A 23,029-nucleotide genomic window follows, 5' to 3' on the forward strand; every position below is an offset into this window, starting at 1 on the left:
TATGGATCGTATTGTGCGGGCGCAAGCCAGTGTACGAGGGCGGCAAAACTTTGTTTTCATTTCCTTTTGCTTAAAAGCCCGTGCATTTCAAACGCCCACAACACAAAAGAAAATATAGAAAAAGAAACAGCCGGCACCCAACTCATAAAATCAAACCTCTGTTTCAGTTTTTGCTATTTTTCAGGCTTCTCAAGCTGCATTTTGAACTCTTAGAAACCCTAATTTAGTCTCTTATCATGGACGATGCTCAGAGAAAAGTTTGATTGAGGTTATTTTGACCCTGCAAAGGAAGAAGCCTTTGAGAATAATTATCGCAGAGGAGATGAGTGGGGCGAAGCTTTGCAGTGTATTGGAAGAGTTAGGTTTTGAGGATTACAAGAAGCTCGATCCGGATAGCTTTGAATGGCCATTTCAGTATGAGGAGGTGCGTCCTTTGCTTGACTGGATCTGCTCCAATCTTCGCCCCTCTAATGTCCTCTCACCTGCTGAAGTTGCACAGTAAGTCTCTCCCTCTCTATGTATGCATATTTACCCAAATATTTGACGCTTGGATGTCTGATCTCACTCTTCATTTGCTCAATTTGTGAGATTGGATTCGTAGGATTAGTAGACGGTTATCCTAAATCTCTCTCTCTCTCTCTCTCTCTCTGCATTGATCCTGCAGTCTATCGTTTGATTTTCCTAGTCGGAAATGAGAAATCTAGTATTCTCTCTCTCACTCTCATCCTCTCCCGCTTTTTGAATGTCTGTCCCTCGAGCGTACTCTTTGCTCCAAATCGTTGCAATTTACTGCTTTCAATTGGTACTATGTAATTTGCGTGCCATTTCCGTAATTTGTCATTCCATCTCCTTTCTGATATCTCCTTACTAGATGGAACCATAGGATATGGTTGACTTGCCTAATTCAAATAGGGATCTTTTGCAATGCCAAGCATGCCTAGAGCTAGGGCAACAGGAATGGCCATGAATAATTGGGATTAATATTCTGTTATACGGCAACTGATGCTGTCAATTATTTTATCTAAGCTTTAAATCCTTAAGATTTTTTCCCCTCATTTTATGCTACATAAATACAAAAAAGAAGGAAAATCAAATGTTTCATTTGCATGATTTTTTCTACTGTATGGTCATCTAATTTCCAATTCATTTCTTGACTTTTTCATTATTGCCTTATGACATTTGCGTTGATATTGCTTGGTCTTAATTATTGCAAATTTCTTTTGGCAGGTATGAACAATTTGTACAGGAAGGAAAATTGTTGGAGGTATTACTGGAAACCTACCCTGTTATTCTCTTCTTCTAGGGCAGAACATGTTGAAAAACTTAATTTTGTTAATCATTTATTCCTGCAAATACTTCATTGTGTTAATCATTTATTCCTGCTAATAAAACATTGGCAATTTCCTTATATTATATTAACTAAAGCTCGTTGCTATGTCTATTAGATTTTATGTGCGTAGTCGTGGTTGCCTTACCAACTTTGAGGTGAATTATACGAATACCTAACTAATTTTTACATTGGTGTTATGCTCCTAGATTGATATTTTATATTCTCATAGACAAGTATTCCAACATAGGATAGAAATGTAGGGTACGAATAGTGGTTGATTATTGTGTGTATTTTTAAGGGTGATCGTGGACATAAATCTTGAAGCCCAGTTCTTTAACCCATATCCTCACACGCTTGTTGACACACAAAATGTGTGCAGAATCACACCTCAGACCCAAGAAAAGGACTATGATCCTTGTGCTTTTCCTAGACTAAATGTCAATCCAAGACAATGCATTCACTACAGTGGATTTATTACATCATATTATATCTATAGTCATGTTGAATTTGATTGAAGTAGATGTTCCTTTATCTTTTCATGCTCAATTGGATAGGAAAATATAAGCTGTGTCTGTCCAAGATGTGAGCATGAATTCCTTTATGAACCGCCATAAAATTTGGAGTTAGTTTAAGATCTATTATTTTTTTGGTAAATGGTAGCTTGATAAGATATTCACGATAGTTCTTTTCAAACTTCATGAGATGTCCACTTTTATGACCATAAGTTATGTAATCTGAAAATTGTTCAAGTTTCTCATGGGTTCGTTTAATATTATACTAAACCAATTTTCAAAAAAAATGGCCTGCCAAGCACCGAGGCGACCGGCCCAGCCCGCCCCCACCTAGGGGACCAAGTTTACTAAAGTTGGTTTGTGACTAGTTTTGTGCCCCCCTCCCCACCACAAAAAAAAAGCCCTTAGATTCAAGAATTTTTTTTTTCCCCTTTTTTGAGATTAAATTTTTTTGCGAAGTTTGAGAAATCACTATAAACCTCGCTTTTTTTTTTTAAAATTCTTTTGAATTTCTCTTTTATCATTTTATTTTGAATTTCTCTTTTATCAATTTCCTTTTATGACTTTCACTGTGTGTCGTGGTTTGAAAATTGGAACTTTAGAATGTGTGTGGAGATTCATGTCCATATATTATGGACTCGAGGTTGTAGACTTGTATTTCATTTCAGCTATTAAATATTTGAGTAATTTTTTTTTTAGTTTATGAATATATAATTATTGATGTTATATCTTGGATATATATATATTTTTTTGAGAGTTATTAACTTAAATATATAACTATCAATGTTATATTTTTTAAACTTTTCTCCTTTGTTAATTTAACCTTAGATTACTAAGTGAATACTGGTTTATTACAATTATGAAATTTGGTCAATGATATCAATGTGTGCATTCAGGCGCATATATATACATCATACGCACAGAGACACACATATGCATAGTTAAAATAAATATTTAAAAGTATCATGTGAGTCACGGGATGCTTGCTCTCCCTGTCCATTAAATGTTGATCTTTAAGGTGGATGTTAGAAAAAGGGGATCTGACCAAAATTTAAAAGTAAATGATGCAAAAAACAGAAAAACACTTTTAAATTTTAAAATTTGTTTTTTTCTTTTTTCTTCATTATGTCTATATTATGATCCCTGAAAATTTGGATCTAGAATTATATTTAAGATGGATTTCAGAGGGGAATGTCATGAATAGGTGTGTCAGGTGGCAAACAGAAATCCTACTCAATAAATATAAATGCTTAAATATACATAAATGAAACAATTATATGCATATATGTACGTTTGAAGTGCACATATATGCTTATATTGTCTCCAGGGCTCCTTGAGAGCGCTTGCCTAGTGTCTAGGCGCCTAGACTTTCCCCTCCCCATGACCCTCGCCCCCCCCCAAAAAAAAAAAAAAAACCCTACAAACACTGCCTCGGCGCAGCCTGGCATTTTTTTTCAATTTTGGCTAAATCAATAACTGTCGTCTTGATAATCATGGTGTAAGGAGGGATATATAGGCATCAGTGTTGCTTCTGAAAATGAGTTTAAGTGGTTTATTTTATTTCTTTATGGGGTTCATTGAAATGGAGATACTTTATAATTGTTATGAATTGAAATTTGGAAGTTGTTGGAATGGGACAGATGCAGAACAATTTGTACTATTGTCTTGACAATTATATGCCTGATTTGGATCCTCGTTGAATATCCCTAATGGTTTAGTGACTTTAATTCTTCAGGGAGATGATTTGGACTTTGCCTACGATAGTATTTCAGCCTTTTCAAGTCGAAGGAACAATCAAGAGGCAGTTTTAGGTGCTGAAGAAGGAATAAAAGAAATTAGGTAAACACTGTTTCCACAATTTCTCTTTGATCTGTGTCGATTTTTGGCATGATGAAAGGTTTTTTAGACTTAATCAAATGGCTTTTGAATGCATTGCTTCGTGACAGTTTACCTTGTTTTGTGTGGAAGTTAGCTGTTTATTTCACTACTTAGTCAAAAAAAGAAGGAGAGAATGTTTCTGAAATTATAAAAAAAAAGGGATTGTATATTATGTTTTTACCGTTTTTCTTGCACCACCCCAACCTATGGATGTCAGCAAGGTACTTTTGGGGTGTGTTGTTCCTCAATTTAAAGTCCATCATTTTAATATCAGCATATTAAGGAGATGCTAATACACTGAAGGAAGTCCAAATGTCTGTATATGATACTTTACTGAAAAAAGAGCTAGTTGTTTATAAATTTCAATAAAGTTTCAAGTCTTTTAAGCTCTGGTGAATATATATTTGAAAGTTAAATGCTCGAATCTACTTCTAGCATGTGCCCTTTGGAATTGTCAGAGATAGGTCTATGTTAGCAGATCTTTACCAAGGAGCAGCGTTAGTTTTATGTGTTTGCTACTTCCTGGTTTACTTCTATTTTATTTGGATCAACATACAAAACATTCATTTCAAATACATTATTATGTATATGTGTCTGTGTCCGCGCACGTGCATGTGTGTGCACATATGTATGCACACGCACATCTATTATTGTTGGAGTGTCCTTTGATATGTTGGACATATATATTTGATTTATTGACTTATTTTTTTTTTCTGGTTTGATAAGTGGGCATTATTAACATAAAATGGATAAGTTTAATTTATGTAGTTCTAATAGACCTTTAGTAACATATCGTAATAGTTTAAGTCATAGTTATGAGGACTGGATGGGACAGATTTTGATTGGATCAGACTCCTCATAACACTGGTTTTAACTTGCTATACTCCTTGGTAAAGTATAAACACCCATTTTAGGCTGTGTATTTGCCAATTATTTGGCCTCCTTAAAACTGGTCGAACTTTTTTTCTTAGTATTTAGTATAATGCACTAGAAACCTCCAGTGGTTACACCTAAATTAGCTTATGGTACTGATGAAGTGCTCTTCCTTTGGTAGATGTGTTATTATTGATCTGAAAATCTTACCAACAAAAAGGGTTCTATATCTATTTAACAAATGATGTCTTGTATTCATCCAGGGATGCCACCTTGGCATATAAAGAGGAAGCTCTGGAACTGCAAAAACAGCTTAGGCGTTTGCAATCTCAGCTTGATTTACTTACCATCCAAGCTACAGGTTTGATACAAGGGAGAAGAGCACGAGTTGCAACAACATCCACTATAAATGGTGAACTTCTTTTGGTCGATGAGAAACTTTCTGCTAGGAATCTGGAGGTACCATCTCACTTGCAAAAATTCAGTCACTCTATCTGATTCTGTTTTCTTCATCAACCTACAAAATACATGTATGTTTCTCCTGCTTTTAAAATTAAAACAATGTCATTGTTTGCTACATTTTATTCAATGCATATGGTGAGAGTTTCAAGCACTAAAAATCTACTTAACACAATTTATAGCCCGAGTTCAACACATTGTGGCTCCCGATTCACTTGTTTGCAGATGTTGGTGTCAACCTTTCTACAGTTTGGATCGGAATCACATGGATCGGCACCTTATATATGAATGTCCCAAGGATTCAGGTCATGAAAGGGAAGCTGCACTTTCCTTTTCTTTTATAATTACCTGGTTCACTCCCTGGACTGTTGCTTATTGTCTCCTACTATCTTGTTTAGGTTCATCCTAGATTCCTTTTCTCTAGCATCATATCTTTCTGTTCCACTATTTGGTCCAAAGCTTAAACAACTAGGTTCTTCAATGATACTAAGTTCAGAATGTCCCTCGATATCCGACTACAAGTCTACAACAACTGAATATACCATTGAATAACTTACATCAACTCATGGCCATAAATTCCTTTAATCTTATTTGTTGGATTTTGTCTTCCTGTGATGCCCTGTAGTAATACTCCGAAACGGTCAAGGGTACTATATTCCATTTGTGTGCTTGCGCTGTTGGTTGCCCATTGTTCAATTTTGCCTCAGACATGTCTTTCCTTACTATCACTTTGACATCCAGAACCTTCCCATACATAGAGCAAATGGTCTCTAATGTCGATGATACCCAACAATGGAGCTTTTAGCTGAGGTCCACATCATTGTAATCCTGGCTGGCACTTCCATGCCTGGATGCCACCATGTCAATAGATTCTTCTTGAAAGTTATTCCAGCCACCTTCTCTTTTCGGAGCTTGAATAATGGAAACCTTCCACTCAAGACCTTAATCCTCATAGGAAACATTGTCTTCTATTGCCTAGATTCGCACGTGATGCCCATCAGCCCAACTGCATATTGCAGTATTTTTGGGCTTTGTTGGGTAGAAGACCCTCCTACCAAGTGGGACTCCTATTCATGCCTTCAATAGTTCAAAATTTATTCTTTGACAAAAATCACCCAATTTGCCTAGTTGGTTGCTACCTGAAATTTCTATTGAAGGTCTTGCTTTTTGGATAGTAAAAAGACAAAAAAAAGGTTTTGCTTCTTGGAACAGCCGTACTACATTTGAGAATGATAGATGAGATGCTTCTCTATGATAACCTTTGCTCTAGAAGTATCTTACTAGATGTAGTTGCTTACCAAGTTTGGTGGTGCTTTCTCTTTTGAGTCAATTGGTGGACACTAAAAAGATATTGGGTCTTGTTCTTTGGGTTACATGTGATCTGATTCTTGTTCTTTGGGTTACATGTGATCTGATTCTTGTCTCTACTTTTGGTTGTCCTTACTAAAGGTGCACTGCGTTATTCATCTATTGGATTCATTGCAAGGAGAATCACTTTTTAACCTTGGGGGGCGGTTTGTATAAGGCCGAGGCTCTAAACAATCAAAGTAAAGTGCACCTTCAAATAGTGTCGAGAAATGTGATTTCAATACTGGAAATCTTTGTGATAGCCTTAAAATATATTTTCATCTCTAATTATACAATTTAAAGCTTAAAAAATAATATAGATTGAGCAGATCTATGAAAACTTGAAATCTTGAAAATTGACGGTCCAAAAATGCGTTACAAGGTGCACTATTTCCAAAACTTGAAATCTATCTTTTTCTCATGTCCATGCATCTTGAGGTCGAGATGATCAATTTGATGATATTTGGGCATCAAAACAACCTCTTCTAGTTAAATTTTTTAGGTGCGCCCTAATTTGATTGTTTAGAGCCTCACACTTATATAAACGTTTTCCTTAACCTTGAAGTTATTACCTTATGTGTTATATTTTCTTTTTCTGCTGGCTTCACATGCTTTGGTTTTGGGCTGGCATGGTTGTGCTTATTTATTCTGTTGAAATCAGGAGTGACCTGAAATTGCAAGCTGTAGTTTTTTTTAATCTGTAACACCTTGCAAACATGCTACTTTATTAGTGCAATATCTAATTTACACAAGGATTTAGAAAAGTGTGTGGAAATAGTTCTTCAAAGATGTATTCACATCCTGAATGTAGGAAGGGAGAAATTGCTTTTAAAAAAAATCAGGAAGAAATTGGAAACTTTGATGATTTCAAATGCATGTATAATGATGTATGAGAATCGCAAAAGCTTAAGAGAGAAACTGGTAACGTTGAAGATTTTGTTCGTATGGCTTATGAAGCTGGGACGTAAGTGTATAATGGCTTACTTTTGTGAAGATGAGGATATGCAATGACTGATAATCTGAAATTCCTAATCTACCTTGCTTCTTTATATTATATTATTTTATTTTGATACGTAACGGTTCTTGATATATATTTTCAACCAGTAAGAGAGTAAATTATTGTTGTCAACATTAAAAAAAAAAAAAGGGAAAGAAAATTGTTGGTAATGATGATATTAATGCCATAGACTTTCTCTGCAGATACTATATTTTTGTGAATATCACATTTGTTGTATTTATCTCCATGAGATGTGTGATGCTTTAAATTTTTATAGGGCATTATTTCAATCCCACAATAATTCGTCTGCTCTACAATTCTGTTGTCCTGCTATTAGATGAATGCAGTTGTGGAGAAAATTGCTTCATCTGCACGGGAGCTGGCTCACTACCATTCAGGAGATGGTACAGTTTCATTTTTTTGTTCCTTGAACTTTGGAAGAACATAAATGACTGTATAACTAATCAATTGACCCTCCAATGATTCCTATTCTAAGAAGTTCCAAGATTGTGTTGCAATCTCATCAACTGGGTTTATACTATCTAAGTAGGGATTCATTTGAACATTTGATTTAATCCATTGTATTTCATTTTATTTTTGGCCTAAGTTGTTGATCGGGAACTTTGCTTTCCATAACTTGGATTCTTAAGAACTGCTTCATTCTTTCACTTTTAGGAATTTGTGCCTTGAATGGGAATCAATACCTCATTTAATAGTGCTCAATTTGTCAATTTGAGTTGTGCAGAGGATGGTATCTACTTGACTTATGGTGATTTTCGCTCATACTTGTTGGGAGATTCTGCTTGCTCAAAGGAGCTAAACCAGTGGTTTGTTAAACAATTTGAAGCGGTATTGCTTATTTCTGATAGTTTTTGGTTAATTACTTATAGAAGTGTCAAGATGTTTGTAACCCATGTCAAGGACAAATTTGGCACAACAATTTATCTCATTACCTCTGTTTCTCCAATAACTGGAACATTTGTGATTTTGAAAGTCACTTCATTACTTTAATGCAAGGAATCCATGAGCATATTCTCTATTGTATGCTCATATGCTCATATGCTAGAGAATATACTCATTGTAACTATAGTCTAATGGTAGGAAAAGAGCTCGGCTTAATTGGTTAGTGCTTGACGATTTGCAACGCTACGTCCTAGGCTCAATTCCTATCAAGGGTAGGGGCTCTCTCCCCATTGACTCACTAAAAAACTACAGTCTAATGGTATTCTCATTTTCTTTTCACTTAATCAGGGTCCTTTCCGACTAGTTGCTGAAGAGGGAAAATCCAAATGTTCTTGGGTGAGTCTTGATGATATCACAAATAACTTCGTACGCGGTATTCTTTTGTCCCTTGTCTTTTTACATTGCTTTATTGTAAATTTTGTTGATTTTACTTAGCAGTTGTTTTGGTTGCTTTATTATTTTTCTTGCAAATGCATAATCGTTAATTTGAGGATACATGTCCTTTTTTTTATGCTTTAGTTTTATCTTAGCTCATGTGATTAAAAAAGTTAATATGGGTGACTTAACTAGGCACCTACAAGATAAGGTACCGTGGTGCATGTTGTTCGTGGATGACATCGTTTTGATTGATGAGACCCGAAAGTCAACTCAAAGTTAGAACTTCAGAGGGGTGCTCTGGAATCCAAAGGTTTTAAAATTAGTCGGACTATGACAAAGTATATGAAATGCAAGTTTAGTAATAATAATAGAGACGAGGAAGTAGTTAATGTTGACGTTAGGAAGTACAAAAAAGACTGCACTTTCGATATCTTTGGTCGATAATCCAAGAAAATGGAGAGATTGAGGAAGTTGTCACACACAGAATTCGAGCTGGATGGGTAAAGTGGAGATGTACAACTGGAATTTTATGTGATCGCCGCATACCAATGAAGCTGAAGGGCAAGTACTTTAGGATAGTTGTGAGACCAGTTTTGCTCTACGGGACGGAATGTTGGGCAGACAAAAAATAATATACCCATAGAATGAGTGTAGAGGAGATGAGGATGTTGAGATGGATAAGTCGCAAGACAAGAAAGGATAGAATTCGAAATGAATCCATTTAGGAGAATTTAGGTGTGGTACTAATCTGCGATAAGATGAGAGAGAGTAGACTTGTTAGGAGGTGCAAGTTAGTTCAAGTGGAAGGACTGAAAAGGGCAAGGGGTAGGCCCAAAAAGACGTGGTTGAAAGTTGTCTGAAAGGATATGGAGACTTATGGCCTCACTGAGGGTATAGCCTTTAATAGAACAGAATGACGGACTGAGATTCGTGTAGCCGACCCTAATTAATTGGGAAAAGGTTACGATGACGATGATTTAAATGGAGTAGAAGAAATATATATCAAACAAACAAATATACTTTTTCATGGGGACAAAAATCTACAACCCTAAAACTTCCTTGCTAGTTACCAAATGAACCAATCAATTTGCCGAACATTTGGTTTGGTTCAATTAATGGCTAATGCCACATCCATTCGTTACCTTTCAAACACAGTCTTGAAATGTACTATGTGCTGTCCGTGGGACTTGGCAATCTTTCTGAACCGGAATTAAGAGTTTCTTTCAATAATCGTCAGCTTGCTGGCTTACTAGAATAAATTGTCACTTCTAACGTAGGATCTTCACCTTAAGCATCTCTGCATTTTTGGAAACAATGACCTTATCCTCTTTTGTATCAGTTGGAGCAGATGATTTTTAATCCTTGAAAAATGTGGTGATGCTTGATGTGATTCTAGTTATCATTTTTAGAAACTATGATTTTAGAGCTCAGTTAAGGGATCACTTGAAGGACAATGTGTTCCTACCATTAATATGTATTTTAATAGAAAAATTATTAAACATGTTACGTGATAATGTAAGATCCAAAGAGCATAGGTAATTCCAATAAACCTAATTATTCCCTTTTATGTTCAAAGTGGCTATGCCATGTTCTGTTACATTCGCTTGCTTTGTGCATGAGTTCTTTCAAATACTCTTGGGATAGATAGCAATCCTCAATTTCTGGAAAGTTAAAAAAGCCCTCCAAAAGGGGATCACTTTTTGTTAAGAATGTAAAACAAAGTTTAGTGGGTGGCCTTAATGTGTGTGCCATAACTTCTCCAGTTCTTCCCATCCTTGTCGTTGTGAACAACGTAGGTTTTCTATTGAACTAGTAGATTCCACTTGACTGCTTGCCTTCATCTATTTTTATTCCTAGTTCTCAGATTTCGAATGGCACAATATGGAGGATAAATGGTTAGGGAAAAGTTTCACGTCTTTTCAACGACTAATAGAGAGAAGATTAGCAGGGAATGAAAGGACATGGAGAACATTTGATAAAAAAGAAAAAACTGCAGACAAATCTGCATTTCCGACTTTGAGAGCTAGGGTGGTTGATCCATCAACAAGACAAGTATTTTTGGAATAAGATAGATGATGATAATGATTTGGTTTCTATAGTTTACTTGTCATATGGTCAACATCAGTAATCCAGTTTATTGTTGGGCTAGTGAGAAGAGTAAGCAAGTTACCTACTAATTAAGAAGGAGATGAAGATATATTGTTATGTTCTCCAAGGTATTGAAAAATCTCAAAATAGTAGGATTAGTATGAGTAGTGTCTGTAAGAGCAGTGGAAAAGTTGACCATGTGAAGACCAACACTTGCGTTTGTGGTGGCCATCCTTCTTGCAGTAGGTGCAATAAAGTTTTTCTTGATTTGGGTGCTTCTCTTAGTTGGGATGCCCTTGAGCTTGGCTTTTTCCGTGAATTCCACCTAAAATGATTTTTTTGTTATTTGCTGCCAGAGCAGGGAGCTGAACTGCAATTGTCAGGTGAGAACCTTTCTTCCCTTCTCCACTTTGAAGAACAATTTAAGTTGCATAAAGAATAAATAAGTTTTTCTTGATCTAAGATTTGATTCCCAGCAAACTTGAATTCTGATCAGGACCTACATGCAGCTCATAAGCCTGACACTCTTCTACTCTTGACTCTTGTTATGTGCTTTTCAAGACCAGCTGCATGATCACATGAAGGCGTGTTATGGTAACTCAGTTCATTCCACATCTCTTTTAACACACAAAAAATGCAAAAAGAGGCGGGTCATGGTAACTTAGTTCATTCCACTTGCCTTTTGGGAGTCTTTTTAGTACAGTTTCAAGAAGCCTCCACAAAAATCTCAGGTAGCAAGTAACAGGCATTCATAAGGATAACCTGTACATGGGCTCATTTTCTACGATTTTGGGGACCTGGGAATTCTGGACCCCAAGGTTTCAGGAGAGGTTGCCTCTTTTGAAGAATAGATCTTTGCTGGCTGATGCTCAAGTCCCTGGTATCCTTGGAGGGAAAAGAGAGTAGATGTGCTCCCCTAATCAGAGGATAACAGGTGATGTGTTTGAGTTCCAGATGGAAACAACCCATTTCTGAAATTTCCACCAGTCATGTTTGGGTGCTCCAAAAACAGCTATCGGAGAGTTCTTGATAAAATTTACTCTCTTCTGAAGGAAATTTCCTTGGATGTGGATGAGACCTTGTCCTGGATGCCTCAACTGACTAAGAGATTGGTTACGGTATTCGAAGTTAAGAGGTTAGGTTGTCGTGGCTTGGGTTTCTGCCCAACATTTTTTACGCTGATGTTTAAGACCCTCTAAGGCTCAATGAGGTGTTTGTAGTTGTGGTATAACCGTATAATAGAGATGGGCAGGCTACATGTTGATTCACAATTGGTTTTTAAGGTCTGACGGTAGTTATGGGGATGGTTATGAGGTTGGTGGAGCATTGATTAGGGTTGTGCAGTTTAGACGATGGAGTAGTGGGATGGCTAGAGCTGCATGTTGTTTTCATGAGTTCGAAGCATTTGTGGTAGAGATGCGGCACTTCAATATTAGATTCAACGTTCTTTTCCAGAGGTTTGGGGGCTGAGGTGTAGGGGTCATTAAATTGCACAGGCAAAGAAGGGAGTCTTGAAGCATTGGGAAATGGGGACCCTGTTTGAGAATATATGCCAAGGGGGGTTACCATGGATTCACAGGAGCACAGTGGGAAGGGGAAGATGTAGTTGGGCAAGCAGAAGGTTTATAGTTGACATTGATCAAGAAGACAGGGTAGTAGTCCACCTCCACCCCCCCCCTCACGCAGGGTTGGGGGGCGGGGGGGGGGTTGAAATGGTAGAGAAAGGGATGAGTTGAGAGCAGAGATGGGATCAGATTGGGTGGGATAGGTTTGATGTATTCACTGGGAGCAGAAGAAACACAACAGGTGGAGCCATTTCCTCTTCTAAGAAGGCCTCAAGGAATTAGTTGCATTCTGTCGTCTGCATACTATTGCATCATAAGCTCTTTTCTGAATTTTGGATTTGTAGAACTAGGGGCTTTCAGTGTCTCATGTATACGATCCATTCCATATCGCCTTAATGAGCCAATTTGCATTCATTGTTCCCAAGATAAGTTATTTCTTCCATCCAATTTGGTAATCATACAAGGAGAAAAGTGGTTACAATCCTTGAAATAAAAAGGATAATTGAAAAAATTGTTGAGATCAAGAAAGAGTTACCTAGAAAATAGGTATGCCAGTCATTAAAAATGTAATATCATTACAAAGAAAACTCCAAAATTCATGAAGCCTGAGTCATAAATACATAACGTTTGGGAAAAACTATTGGTGTTGGACAACCCCAAAACATCTGCTAGGCAAGCAGAGCAGGGATAAACAATTCAGATAGCACATAAACCAGATGCTACCTTGATATCAAAGTTCTAGCAAGTTATTGGAATGCTCAAAATGAAGATCCACTATGGTTTGACATTATCCAGCTTCAAACAAGTGGTATTTTTCAAAAACCCTATGAACTTGGTGAAATCCCTCTTTCCCTTAAAAAGAACTTTTGATTAGATACCAAGCCCTCAACAAATTTAAATTTCAAAGGTGTTTGAGCAGGTGACATTGTCAGTCTATAGCAATGTTGCAAGCCCTAGATTCCGATGCATAGAAGCTGAGCAGTGTAAGATCACTGTTCTGATACCATGTTAAATAGATTAATTGTTAAGAAAAGGTTGGATTGGTGCCGACCCACTCAACAATGTTGAATGAGAGAAACAAGACCAAAAAAAAGAAGAAACTGGACAGAACCACTGCGATTCCAGCAGCATTTCATATATTTTATATTTGTAGCATCCTCAAAAATGGCTAGGACTTTTTATGTGGTACACTGAAGTCCTTTTATGGGCTCTACATAAATATAACATAAGCGTAGTACAGAAGCATACATAAAGGTAAAAAATATGCCATTATTGGTGACATCCATCTACATAATGCCATGACTGTGGAGACCATATCTTAGTGGTTCCTAATGGCTATATTTGGAAACTGAAAATTTACTTCTTACTACTCTTAAGCTACTAATATTAAACCAACATAATAACAATGACCAGATGTAGATAACACATTAGTTTGTTTTCCTGTCTAGTCTGCCTACTGGAACATGTTTGTTGTGAACCACTTCCTCTGGGATGTAGTCGCTTGATGGTTTGCATCCATTTTAGCTGAAGTTCTTGTTCCAGATTGTATTGAAAGGATGAATCTATTTACATATTGGCTTGCCTTGTTTATGGCTAAGGGATTAGAAAAATTTGGACATATAGGCTGATAAGTCCCTTCTTTTGTGAACCTCATGTTTTGTTACAATTATCTTATGCAGATAATGATGAGTTGCATATTCTCCGTTGATTGCTCCCTCAATATTTTACCAATTTTAAGTAGTTTATCTGTTAAAACATTCTTCATGCTTTTAAAATTTTGATGAAGTCCAGCTATTTGGAATCATTTATTGAGTAAACGTTTTTTTTTTTTTTTTTGATGTATAATCATTTCTTGAGTAGTTACATTAATGATGTAGCCATCATGCTCAGTCGCTGGGTTGGGCACTTTAATCATTACTTGATCATGCAGTTTGGGCTTGCTTTGTCTCATTCTATGAAATGTTTTGTACTAAAGTTTATTGATTACATGGCCATCATAACTATATAGAGAAATCTTTTTACAATTCTAGGAGACTCAGAAAAAACTTATCGTCACCGTGTTGCTGAGCTGCAAAGGCTTCGCTCAGTGTAAGTAATTCATATTGAACACTTCTCTTTCATGTAGAGTGAATTTCAATAAGCATAAGGTCTTTATACTGTCCATTGTTTATTTTCTGTTCTGCATAAGCTACCTCCGCAGTACATGAATTTAGTTCAATACTTAGATTGATAGAAGTCGGATACCTTTTTTTTGCACCAAAATCAAGAGTCTACTGCTGTGGAGCTTCACGGGGGCATTGTTTGGGATGAGTTGGTACTCCCTAAAGTAGCCATGAGAATGAATGAAATGCCAACTTTTGAGATATATTTGTTTTTAATTGATCATTCATGTGCCTTAACTGGAAATTCTTTTTTGAGAACACCTTATCTTGGAGTTTGAAAACAAAATATGGAATTCTTAACTGTATTAAAATCAACTATTGTTTGTTTTTTTGGGGTGGGCAATTGGCAGCTTTGGATAATGTATTTTTATGGGGGTTTTAAAGTGTGAAGCATGAAATAAAATGACATGGCTGATCCTGAGATGGGCTAGATGAATATTACATGGGAATATTGAGAAATGTCTTGCGTCACATATTGGGAGCAAGTCCAACATAACATGATGGCCATTATATACAAGGTTATATCAATCATGAAAACCTGCAGGAACGCACATATAAGTAATGCTTGTGTTCTACAAGATTGATTGGAACGCAAAAAGTAGTTTGCTGTGATATACTTAGTCTCAGCTAAATTTTGTGGTTTTCCTTTATATACTGGGGCAAACCAGTTTCCTTTTCTTCCTCCTAGGGAGTTTATGTAACTTTAAATGCACACATATTACGACCAGTAGATTTTCTATCGTGGTAAATCTTTTATATCACCCCCTCACCTTGAAAATTATCAACTGGGGTCCTTGCTCCTAACTTATGTTGGTTTTAGCCGTCAAGACTTATGATTCCTTTAGCATGGTGCAGACCAGTGTTTAAAAAAACGCCGAGTCGAACCGGACTTGCCCGGTTCGACTCGGGAATCGCCATGGACTGTTCGAATCAGTGAAAAAACGGGAATCGTCCGGTTCTAGAGAGAACCGGACGATTCTGCACAGTGACTAGCCAATTCACCGTACGAAATCAGCGAGTCCGTACAGTGAATCGGCGAGTCCAGTACGTAACAAATTAATTAATTAATTAATTAGTTTTTTTTTTTTTGTAATCCATGATAGATTTTTTGTAATACTTGATCGATTTTTTTGTAATCCATGATCAAATTGTTTTTTTTTTTTTTTTTTGTAATCCATGATAGAATTTTTTGTTTTTTTTCTTTTTTGTAACCCATGATAGAATATTTTGTAATCCATGATCGAATTTTTTGTAATCCATGATCGAAATGTTTCTTTTTTTTTCTTGTAATCCATGATCGAATTTTTTGTTTGTTTTTTTTTTTTTTTTTGTAACCCATGATAGAATTTTTGTAATCCATGATCGAATGTTTTGTAATCCATGATCGAAATGTTTGTTTTTTTTTTTGTAATCCATGATCGAATTTTTTGTTTTTTGTTTTTTTTGTAACCCATGATAGAGTTTTTTGTAATCCATGATTGAATTTTTTGTAATCCACGATCGAATTGTTTTTTTCTTTTTTTGTAATCCACAAGGGAATTTTTTGTTTTTTTATGTTTTTTTTTTTTTTGTAATCCATGATCGAATTTTATGTAATCCATGATCGAATTTTTTGTAATCCATGATCGAATTTTTTGTAATCCATGATTGAATTTTTTAAAAATTTGTGATTTTTTTTTTTTAATCCATGATCGAATATTTTTTTGTAATCCATGATAGAATTTTTTGAAAATTTGTGATTTTTTTTTTTAATCCATGATCGAATTTTTTTTTGTAATCCATGATAGAATTTTTTGAAAATTTGTGATTTTCTTTTTTTAATCCATGATCGATTTTTTTGAAAATTTATTAATTTTTTTTTTAATCCATATTATTCAAAGAGAAAATGAGAGAGATGATGATTTTGAGGCCACCCTATCCCAGCCATATTATTCACATATCGAGTCCCAACAGCAACAGTGTAGGGATAAGCACGACAGTGCAGGTGAGCATGAAGGATGGACAAGCTTCGGGGATATTGGATTGGGAACACAATAAAACACTAACACTCAGGGATTTGGGAATAGTCAGACGCCTGCTAATATCGATGATTCGTTTTTAGATCGAATCAATGAATTGTTAAACGAATTCAATCAATGGCACTAGCGTGACCAAGAAGAACAATAACATCGTCTATCATTTTATTTTTAGATCATATGTTACTAATTTTATGCTTTATTGTAGTCCATGTATGTTGATATACTTATTCCATGATAATTCTATGTTTATCCTTTTGTGTGATGTAAATTAAATGCTGAATGGCGGTTCATGCAGGGAAAGAACATATCAATATTCGCATATTCATTCAAAAACATGAAAATTCGTAATGGAGTACCCACATTTTTTCTTGAATTTCTAAAAAACAATATTTATAATGAATTTTAATAATATTTTCGGATTTTTTTTAAGCTTTATTCTGACTGATTCACCTGATTCTCGATCCGGATCGTCGATTCGCCGATTCGGATCGGTTTTTTGGGTGCCCGATCCTGGTCACCGATCCGATTTTTAAACCATTGGTGCAGACATAATGGGTTTGAGGTAATATCTCTGGCATGTGGTCTGGAATTTGCTTATGAGATGCTGTATAACAATCTATTAGTTATTATAATTTCTACTTTCATAAGAATTCAGCTGTTTACTTCTTTCTGGAGAGGATGTTTGTTTAAATTCAAATCAGGAGGGGCATTCCTGAATTTTAGATAGCTTCTGGTTGTCAGTTTGGCTTGTTTATCCATTCATCCACAGTAAAAATTTGAGTATCCTATAAGGCACACCTGCTTTTGTAGTTTTGTGCTCATCAAATTTGGGGAAATAAATATCCCTTTCATTGGATATGGCATGTTTGATTGAAATGATCCTGTCGCCATATTCCAAAGTTTCTGAATAAGCTACCAAGTCAGTTTAGCTTCTTCCAGTGTCAGGGATATGCCCCATGGCCTTTTGAGGCTCAGATATTAATAGCTGTAACAAAGTGATGCACATCAGGTTTCCAGCAAGACATGGCATGGCCTTGGGTGATTCTGAAGGTATTGCTAAATGATGTGGAGCAGGTCTTGTTGTGGTCCGTATACTGTTTTGGTGTTCATGGATATCTTCATGGATATCTTCATGGAGATGTATGAAACTAGTTAAAATTTGGGGTCTCTGTTATGCTGGAGGAAATGTCTTGGGGAGTTCGTTTTGTTTTGGTAGAATATCCTTTTTGTAATTGATAATTTGGGAACCGTGTGAACCCTTGTACAAGATGTGAAGTGTTTGTGTCAATCATTTTAAGAGAATTGTAGATTGGTTTGTTGAGTCGCTCAAAAGAAATGTAGCAAGAAATGAATTACTCAACATGTTTACCCTTTTTGATACTACAAAAACCTTCTTCCTTTTCCGCATTTGCAGATGTATTTTTCATTTGTATAGAAGAATGTGTTACCGCAACATTTTTTTGACTGACTTCTGAACGTTATGAAATGGAACTTTAGCACATGCAAAGGGCTGTATTTGGAATCTCTTATCACAGTTTTCTAATAAATATTACACTGTAAGATGGATGATATCTGAATTATGTACAGCATTTAGTAGATGGGAATTTTAGGTTCATTTTGTGCTTGATAGTTGCTAAATTATAGGATGGGCTTGTAGTGACTCAAACAGGTTCAATACAATCGTTTGGAACAATGTTTGAAACCTGGATCGGCCGGGTGAATCGGTCATCCGGCCCAGATCAGCGAATTGGCGATCTCGGTTGGTGGATTGGGCAGTTCGGGCCGATTTGACCTTAAAAGGTTTTAAAAAAATTGCTTAAATTTCTTTGAAATTTAGTTTTTTAGGTTTCCAAAAAAAAATGGCCGTGTTGCATTATGGATTTTCATTATTTGACAAAAACAGTAAATATTGAGAACATCTTTCATGTCTGAGAATTTGTTGCCCATTACATTCATTTCACAGTCAAACTGAAGTTTAAAACGCAACTCATCGCAATAAAATGGATTTATAAGAGCATCCAATTATCAATAAATTATATTGTTATCATGTACCAATATAGTGATTTGAAATTCGAGTCATTTCACTAAATGACACTCACATATGGTGAGCTCCATGACTACAACAACGGAATGAATCTACTATATTAGAAAGAAACAATAAGCAGATTGTACATGGACAATATTTAGAGTCCCCTCATACGCACATCATGCTCATTTGGCTGACCAAAAATTTTGTGAAATCAAAATGAAAAATACTTTTAATATAAGGTTTCCATGATTAAATCAATGTAATAAATCATTTACTACAACAATAGTAACTATAGTTTCATTAATTATAATTATGATAGTTTTTTTTTTGAGGAAGTTAACAGGTTGTATGGCTAAAAGAAGAAGTGTACATCAGTAAGAGTCGAGAGTACCCACTGACTAGGTCTCTCAACCAAAAAATGTCCACCTAGTAGTGGACCTGTACAAAAAATGAAGGGCTAATAAGATACCCCCAAATAGAAGAGATAAACTGTGCAAAAAGGATGGCTTATAGGAAACGCCCAATTACAAGAGATAAATTGTGCAAAAGGAATGAAGAGCAAAGGTCCAGAGCAAAAAAGGAGATGGACTAGCGACCAAACCATAGTCTAAGTAGCTCAACAAAAAGTCGCATCTATACGGGGGCTTCAGCTTGGGCCCGAGCGACGTCCTTGGCCAGAAGATTTGTGAAGTTGTTTGACGTCCTCTAGATATGCGTCCAGGAGACATCTATAACCCTGCAAATATGCTCAATTTCGTCAAAAATATGGGCAAGGTACCAAGGAGGAGTGGCCTTTCCAGAGGCCCAAGAAATAATGTTTTTGGCGTCCCCCTCGACATACAACTACGAACCCAAGGTTAGGTTGAACTTCTTAATGCCCAACAAAAGGGCCGTAGCCTCTGCAAACTGAGAGTCTGTGTGGCCTAGGTGATCTTAGTAAGAGGCCAAAATATTGCCATTATGGTTGTGAAAGACCCCACTGGCTCCAGCTGGGCCTGGGTTACCAAGGGAGCATCCGTCGAAATTGAGCTGACGATACCAACCGGGGGAGGCAACCAATTATTGGCTCTTAATACCCGAGGTGGTATAAGGTATGTGAGATTCTCCGAGTCGTGAAGGAAGGTAGCAGCCGAGACTCCAACGAAATCCCTGTGGTTGGAAGCCTAAAAGATTACCAACGAGTAACTTATGAAATAGAGCTGGGACTTCACTTTTAATTCCACAGAAAATCCTGGAATTTCTTTCAAGCCAAAGGACCCATAAAGTTGCTGCTAAGGAAGCTTTCCATAGGATTATGCACGACTTCGGCCAGTGAGAATCGAAGGAATAGGTAAGTAGCACTGGTATTGAGGGTGGGGTAACCTATTGTGTTATTCTAGTGTCAATTATAATTATGGTAGTTGCACTGCATTATCAAGCTTTTATTTAGATGCTAGTAAGCTATAGTGTTATTATTAATGACAATTATAAATCTATATAGTATATGTTACACAAATCTTCAAAGAAGGGTTTTATATTCGGTGAGTTAATGTATTATTGTTATTATGTTTTTTTTTCTATTTTGTTTTGGTTTTGGATGCATACCTACCAATATGAATTGCATATCTCAAATGTAAAAGTTCTATTTAAAATATTTCACATCAGACAATGGGGCACTTTTTTATTTTGTTCAAGGCCACTTTGACGTTGGTGGTTGTCCTAAGGATGATTTTAGTACTAAAGATGAACTTAAAAATTAAAACGTGATGATTTTTAAAGTCGATGAATCATCATGTTTTTCAAATAAAGATTATAAAAAGCATCAACAATCGATCATCATGTTTTAAGAAATTTTATAATCAAAATGCTCTTCTTTTATGGCAGTACATACATGATTTTAATATGGATCCCAGATTATCAAATAGAAAATGTCCCTAAGTATGTTATTTGCCAATGGATGTAAATCAATCTTTTTGCTTCCTCAACACATGCCATCTATAAAATCTACTGTCGATTTCCTGGCCATGACAAATTCAATAGTATTTTAAGTCATTTGGATTCTAATTATTATAGGTCACGTACTCATCGGCAAGAAATAATGTACAAAATCAACAAGAAAGAATGAAGATTATAAAAGAAGAGACTACATTTTAAAATCATCAAGTAGTAATAAAGATGAGCTTAAAACATGATGATGGATAGTTGTTCTTGCACATTATTTCTCTTACAAAATCAACAAGAAAAAATGAAGATTATAAAAGAAGAGGATACATTTTAAAATCATCAAGTTGTAATAAAGATGAGCTTAAAACATGATGATGGACAGTCGTTCTTGCATATTATTCTCTTATAAAACAAAAGGAAAAATCCGCATCAGGGAATTAGGACAGAGTTTGGGAGATTGGGGCATATAAAAGGAGGCAAGTCAAGGGCAAGATGAACTTAACTTCGTCAGTGATTGCCCAGTTTAATAGGCTGTGGGTGGGACCATTTTTATTAAAAGATGGGAAAACAGTAAAGTATAAAATTTTAAAAAGAAGTAAAATATTAAAAAAGTGGGAATGAGGCAATTTGGCCAGCTGGATCGTCCTGTTTCTTGACAAAATTAGCCATTTCTGTCAGAGAACCGTCTGGTTCTTTTTGAAACCTCATGGTTCCCAATATATTTGAGGGAACCAGGATAGTCCCCAACGATTCCCAGGTAGGCTCAGGTCATTCCAATTTGACCTGGCGATTTTAAAACACTGGTTTGGAAAACATGTGACCAAATGGTGAGATGATTATTTTGTGGTTGTCAAATGCTTCATCTAGACTTCTAATTGTTGCTCCATTGATATAATGTTTGTATGATGTAAATTTTATGTTATGTGTTCCAAAAGAAGTCAGATCATATAATTGTAAGATCCATGGCTTAATAGAGTAATGTCATTGGCTTGTTGGTTATTCCGTATGAACTGATATGCATGCTGGTGTAATGCATATGTATGTCTAATGCCTAATGATTTAGGATGAATTTTTCAACATTCATGAGGTGCCATCACTTGGTTGTGGCATATGTCTGCAGATTTGGAACAAGTGAGAGACAATGGGTGGAATCCCAAGTTGAGAATGCAAAGCAGCAAGCCATTCTCATGGCTCTCAAGTCTCAAATTACATCTGATGAAGCTCACATTCATCGTGATCTGAATTCTCTACGGTTTGTTTATAGTTGTTCCTTCTCTTTTTCTTTCTTTGTTTCCCTTTGAATGTATAAATTTACTAAAGAAATATCAATAAATTCTTGTACAGATGTAATGCTGTATGATTACTTCAAACCCAGCAATTGCAAATGTTAATGTGCATAATAAGTTTGGGAAATACTCAATTGTCTGGGTTTTGCATGATATTCCCTGCTAATTGCAGAAAATGATCTCAACAGGATAATGTTGAATGATCAGATGATATCAATTATGATCTAGTTTAGTCACTCCAGTCATCCTTGTTCCTATTAACATGGAACCTGATTTCATATATTTAAACTTCGAAACATAATCTTCTCTGATATTATTGTAGTTGATGTAGCTGTAAAAGAGGTCAATGATTACTAGGAAGAGGAGATAATGATAAGTTTTGGATCCTCATATCTTGCTTGTTAATTTGAAATAAAAAATAGCTTGAAAATTGTCCCAATCCTTGCTGTACAACATAATAAAGGCTTCAACTATTCTGGCTTCCTATTGAGCTTGTGTTATGTTGATATTGGTGTTTAAAAAAGTGGACTTGGGGTTCAGGCTTGCCAGGGTCTCGAGCTCAAGTCACCCGTTCTGCCTCGGGCTTGTTCGAGTCCCACTGGGGAGGATTTATGAAAGAAAATTAAAAAATATCTAAACATGGGCTATTTGGGCGATTTCGGGATTCTTTGACCTGGAATCGCCTGGCTCCCGATCTAGTCCGACTTGGGCGAGTCCCGAGTTGTACCGGCAATGTTTTAATCACTGTTTAGGATTCCTGTTCATTCACCAATGGCAGGGGCGTAATAATGATTTCCAAAATATAAAAAGGTACACTTTTGTTGATATGGACACCATAATGGTGTCAAATGTACCTTTGTTTGCAATTGTTAATTTATGGTGTTAGATGTGCCTTAGATGCCTGGCAAGGTGACTCCAGAAATCCTAATATGTTCACAAATAGTTGTGAAAATACTTATCTTGACACTTGTTTCCTATTGTCTGACAAAGTGTCAGAATTGTCTTGATGCTTTTGATGAAATTTCTTGAAATTTCATGAAAACTTTGCGCTAGCCACTAAGTCATCTGTTAAGTAGCACGTTTCCTGTTTTTCCTGTACTGAGACATTTGGTGATATATATATATATATATATATATATATATATATATATATATATATATATATATATATATATATATATATATATATATATATATATATATATGTGTATCTATCTGTAT

The 23,029-nt window shown here is 35.9% G+C and overlaps 1 protein-coding gene across 4 annotated transcripts in view; it reads left to right on the top strand.

The window, feature by feature from the left end:
- AUG3 (HAUS augmin-like complex subunit) overlaps nucleotides 1-23,029 on the top strand; it is a 32,342-nt gene continuing 9,313 nt past the window's right edge. For 2 of the 4 annotated variants that reach the window (XM_011627873.3, XM_088868756.1), the window contains exons 1-9: nucleotides 2-498; nucleotides 1,228-1,264; nucleotides 3,578-3,681; nucleotides 4,857-5,052; nucleotides 7,734-7,800; nucleotides 8,142-8,245; nucleotides 8,648-8,732; nucleotides 14,421-14,478; nucleotides 21,643-21,774. In XM_011627873.3, coding sequence (XP_011626175.1) covers nucleotides 323-498; nucleotides 1,228-1,264; nucleotides 3,578-3,681; nucleotides 4,857-5,052; nucleotides 7,734-7,800; nucleotides 8,142-8,245; nucleotides 8,648-8,732; nucleotides 14,421-14,478; nucleotides 21,643-21,774 — 959 coding nt within the window. In that variant the 5' untranslated portion in view covers nucleotides 2-322. Of the gene's footprint in view, nucleotides 499-1,227; nucleotides 1,265-3,577; nucleotides 3,682-4,856; nucleotides 5,053-7,673; nucleotides 7,801-8,141; nucleotides 8,246-8,647; nucleotides 8,733-14,420; nucleotides 14,479-21,642; nucleotides 21,775-23,029 lie in introns of those variants that run through there. The other 2 variants (XM_088868755.1, XM_088868757.1) reach the window with 2 other exon arrangements.

Source organism: Amborella trichopoda, chromosome 6, assembly GCF_054954075.1.
Source record: "Amborella trichopoda isolate Santa Cruz 75 chromosome 6, AtrichopodaSantaCruz75HAP2 v2.0, whole genome shotgun sequence".
Taxonomy (NCBI): domain Eukaryota; kingdom Viridiplantae; phylum Streptophyta; class Magnoliopsida; order Amborellales; family Amborellaceae; genus Amborella; species Amborella trichopoda.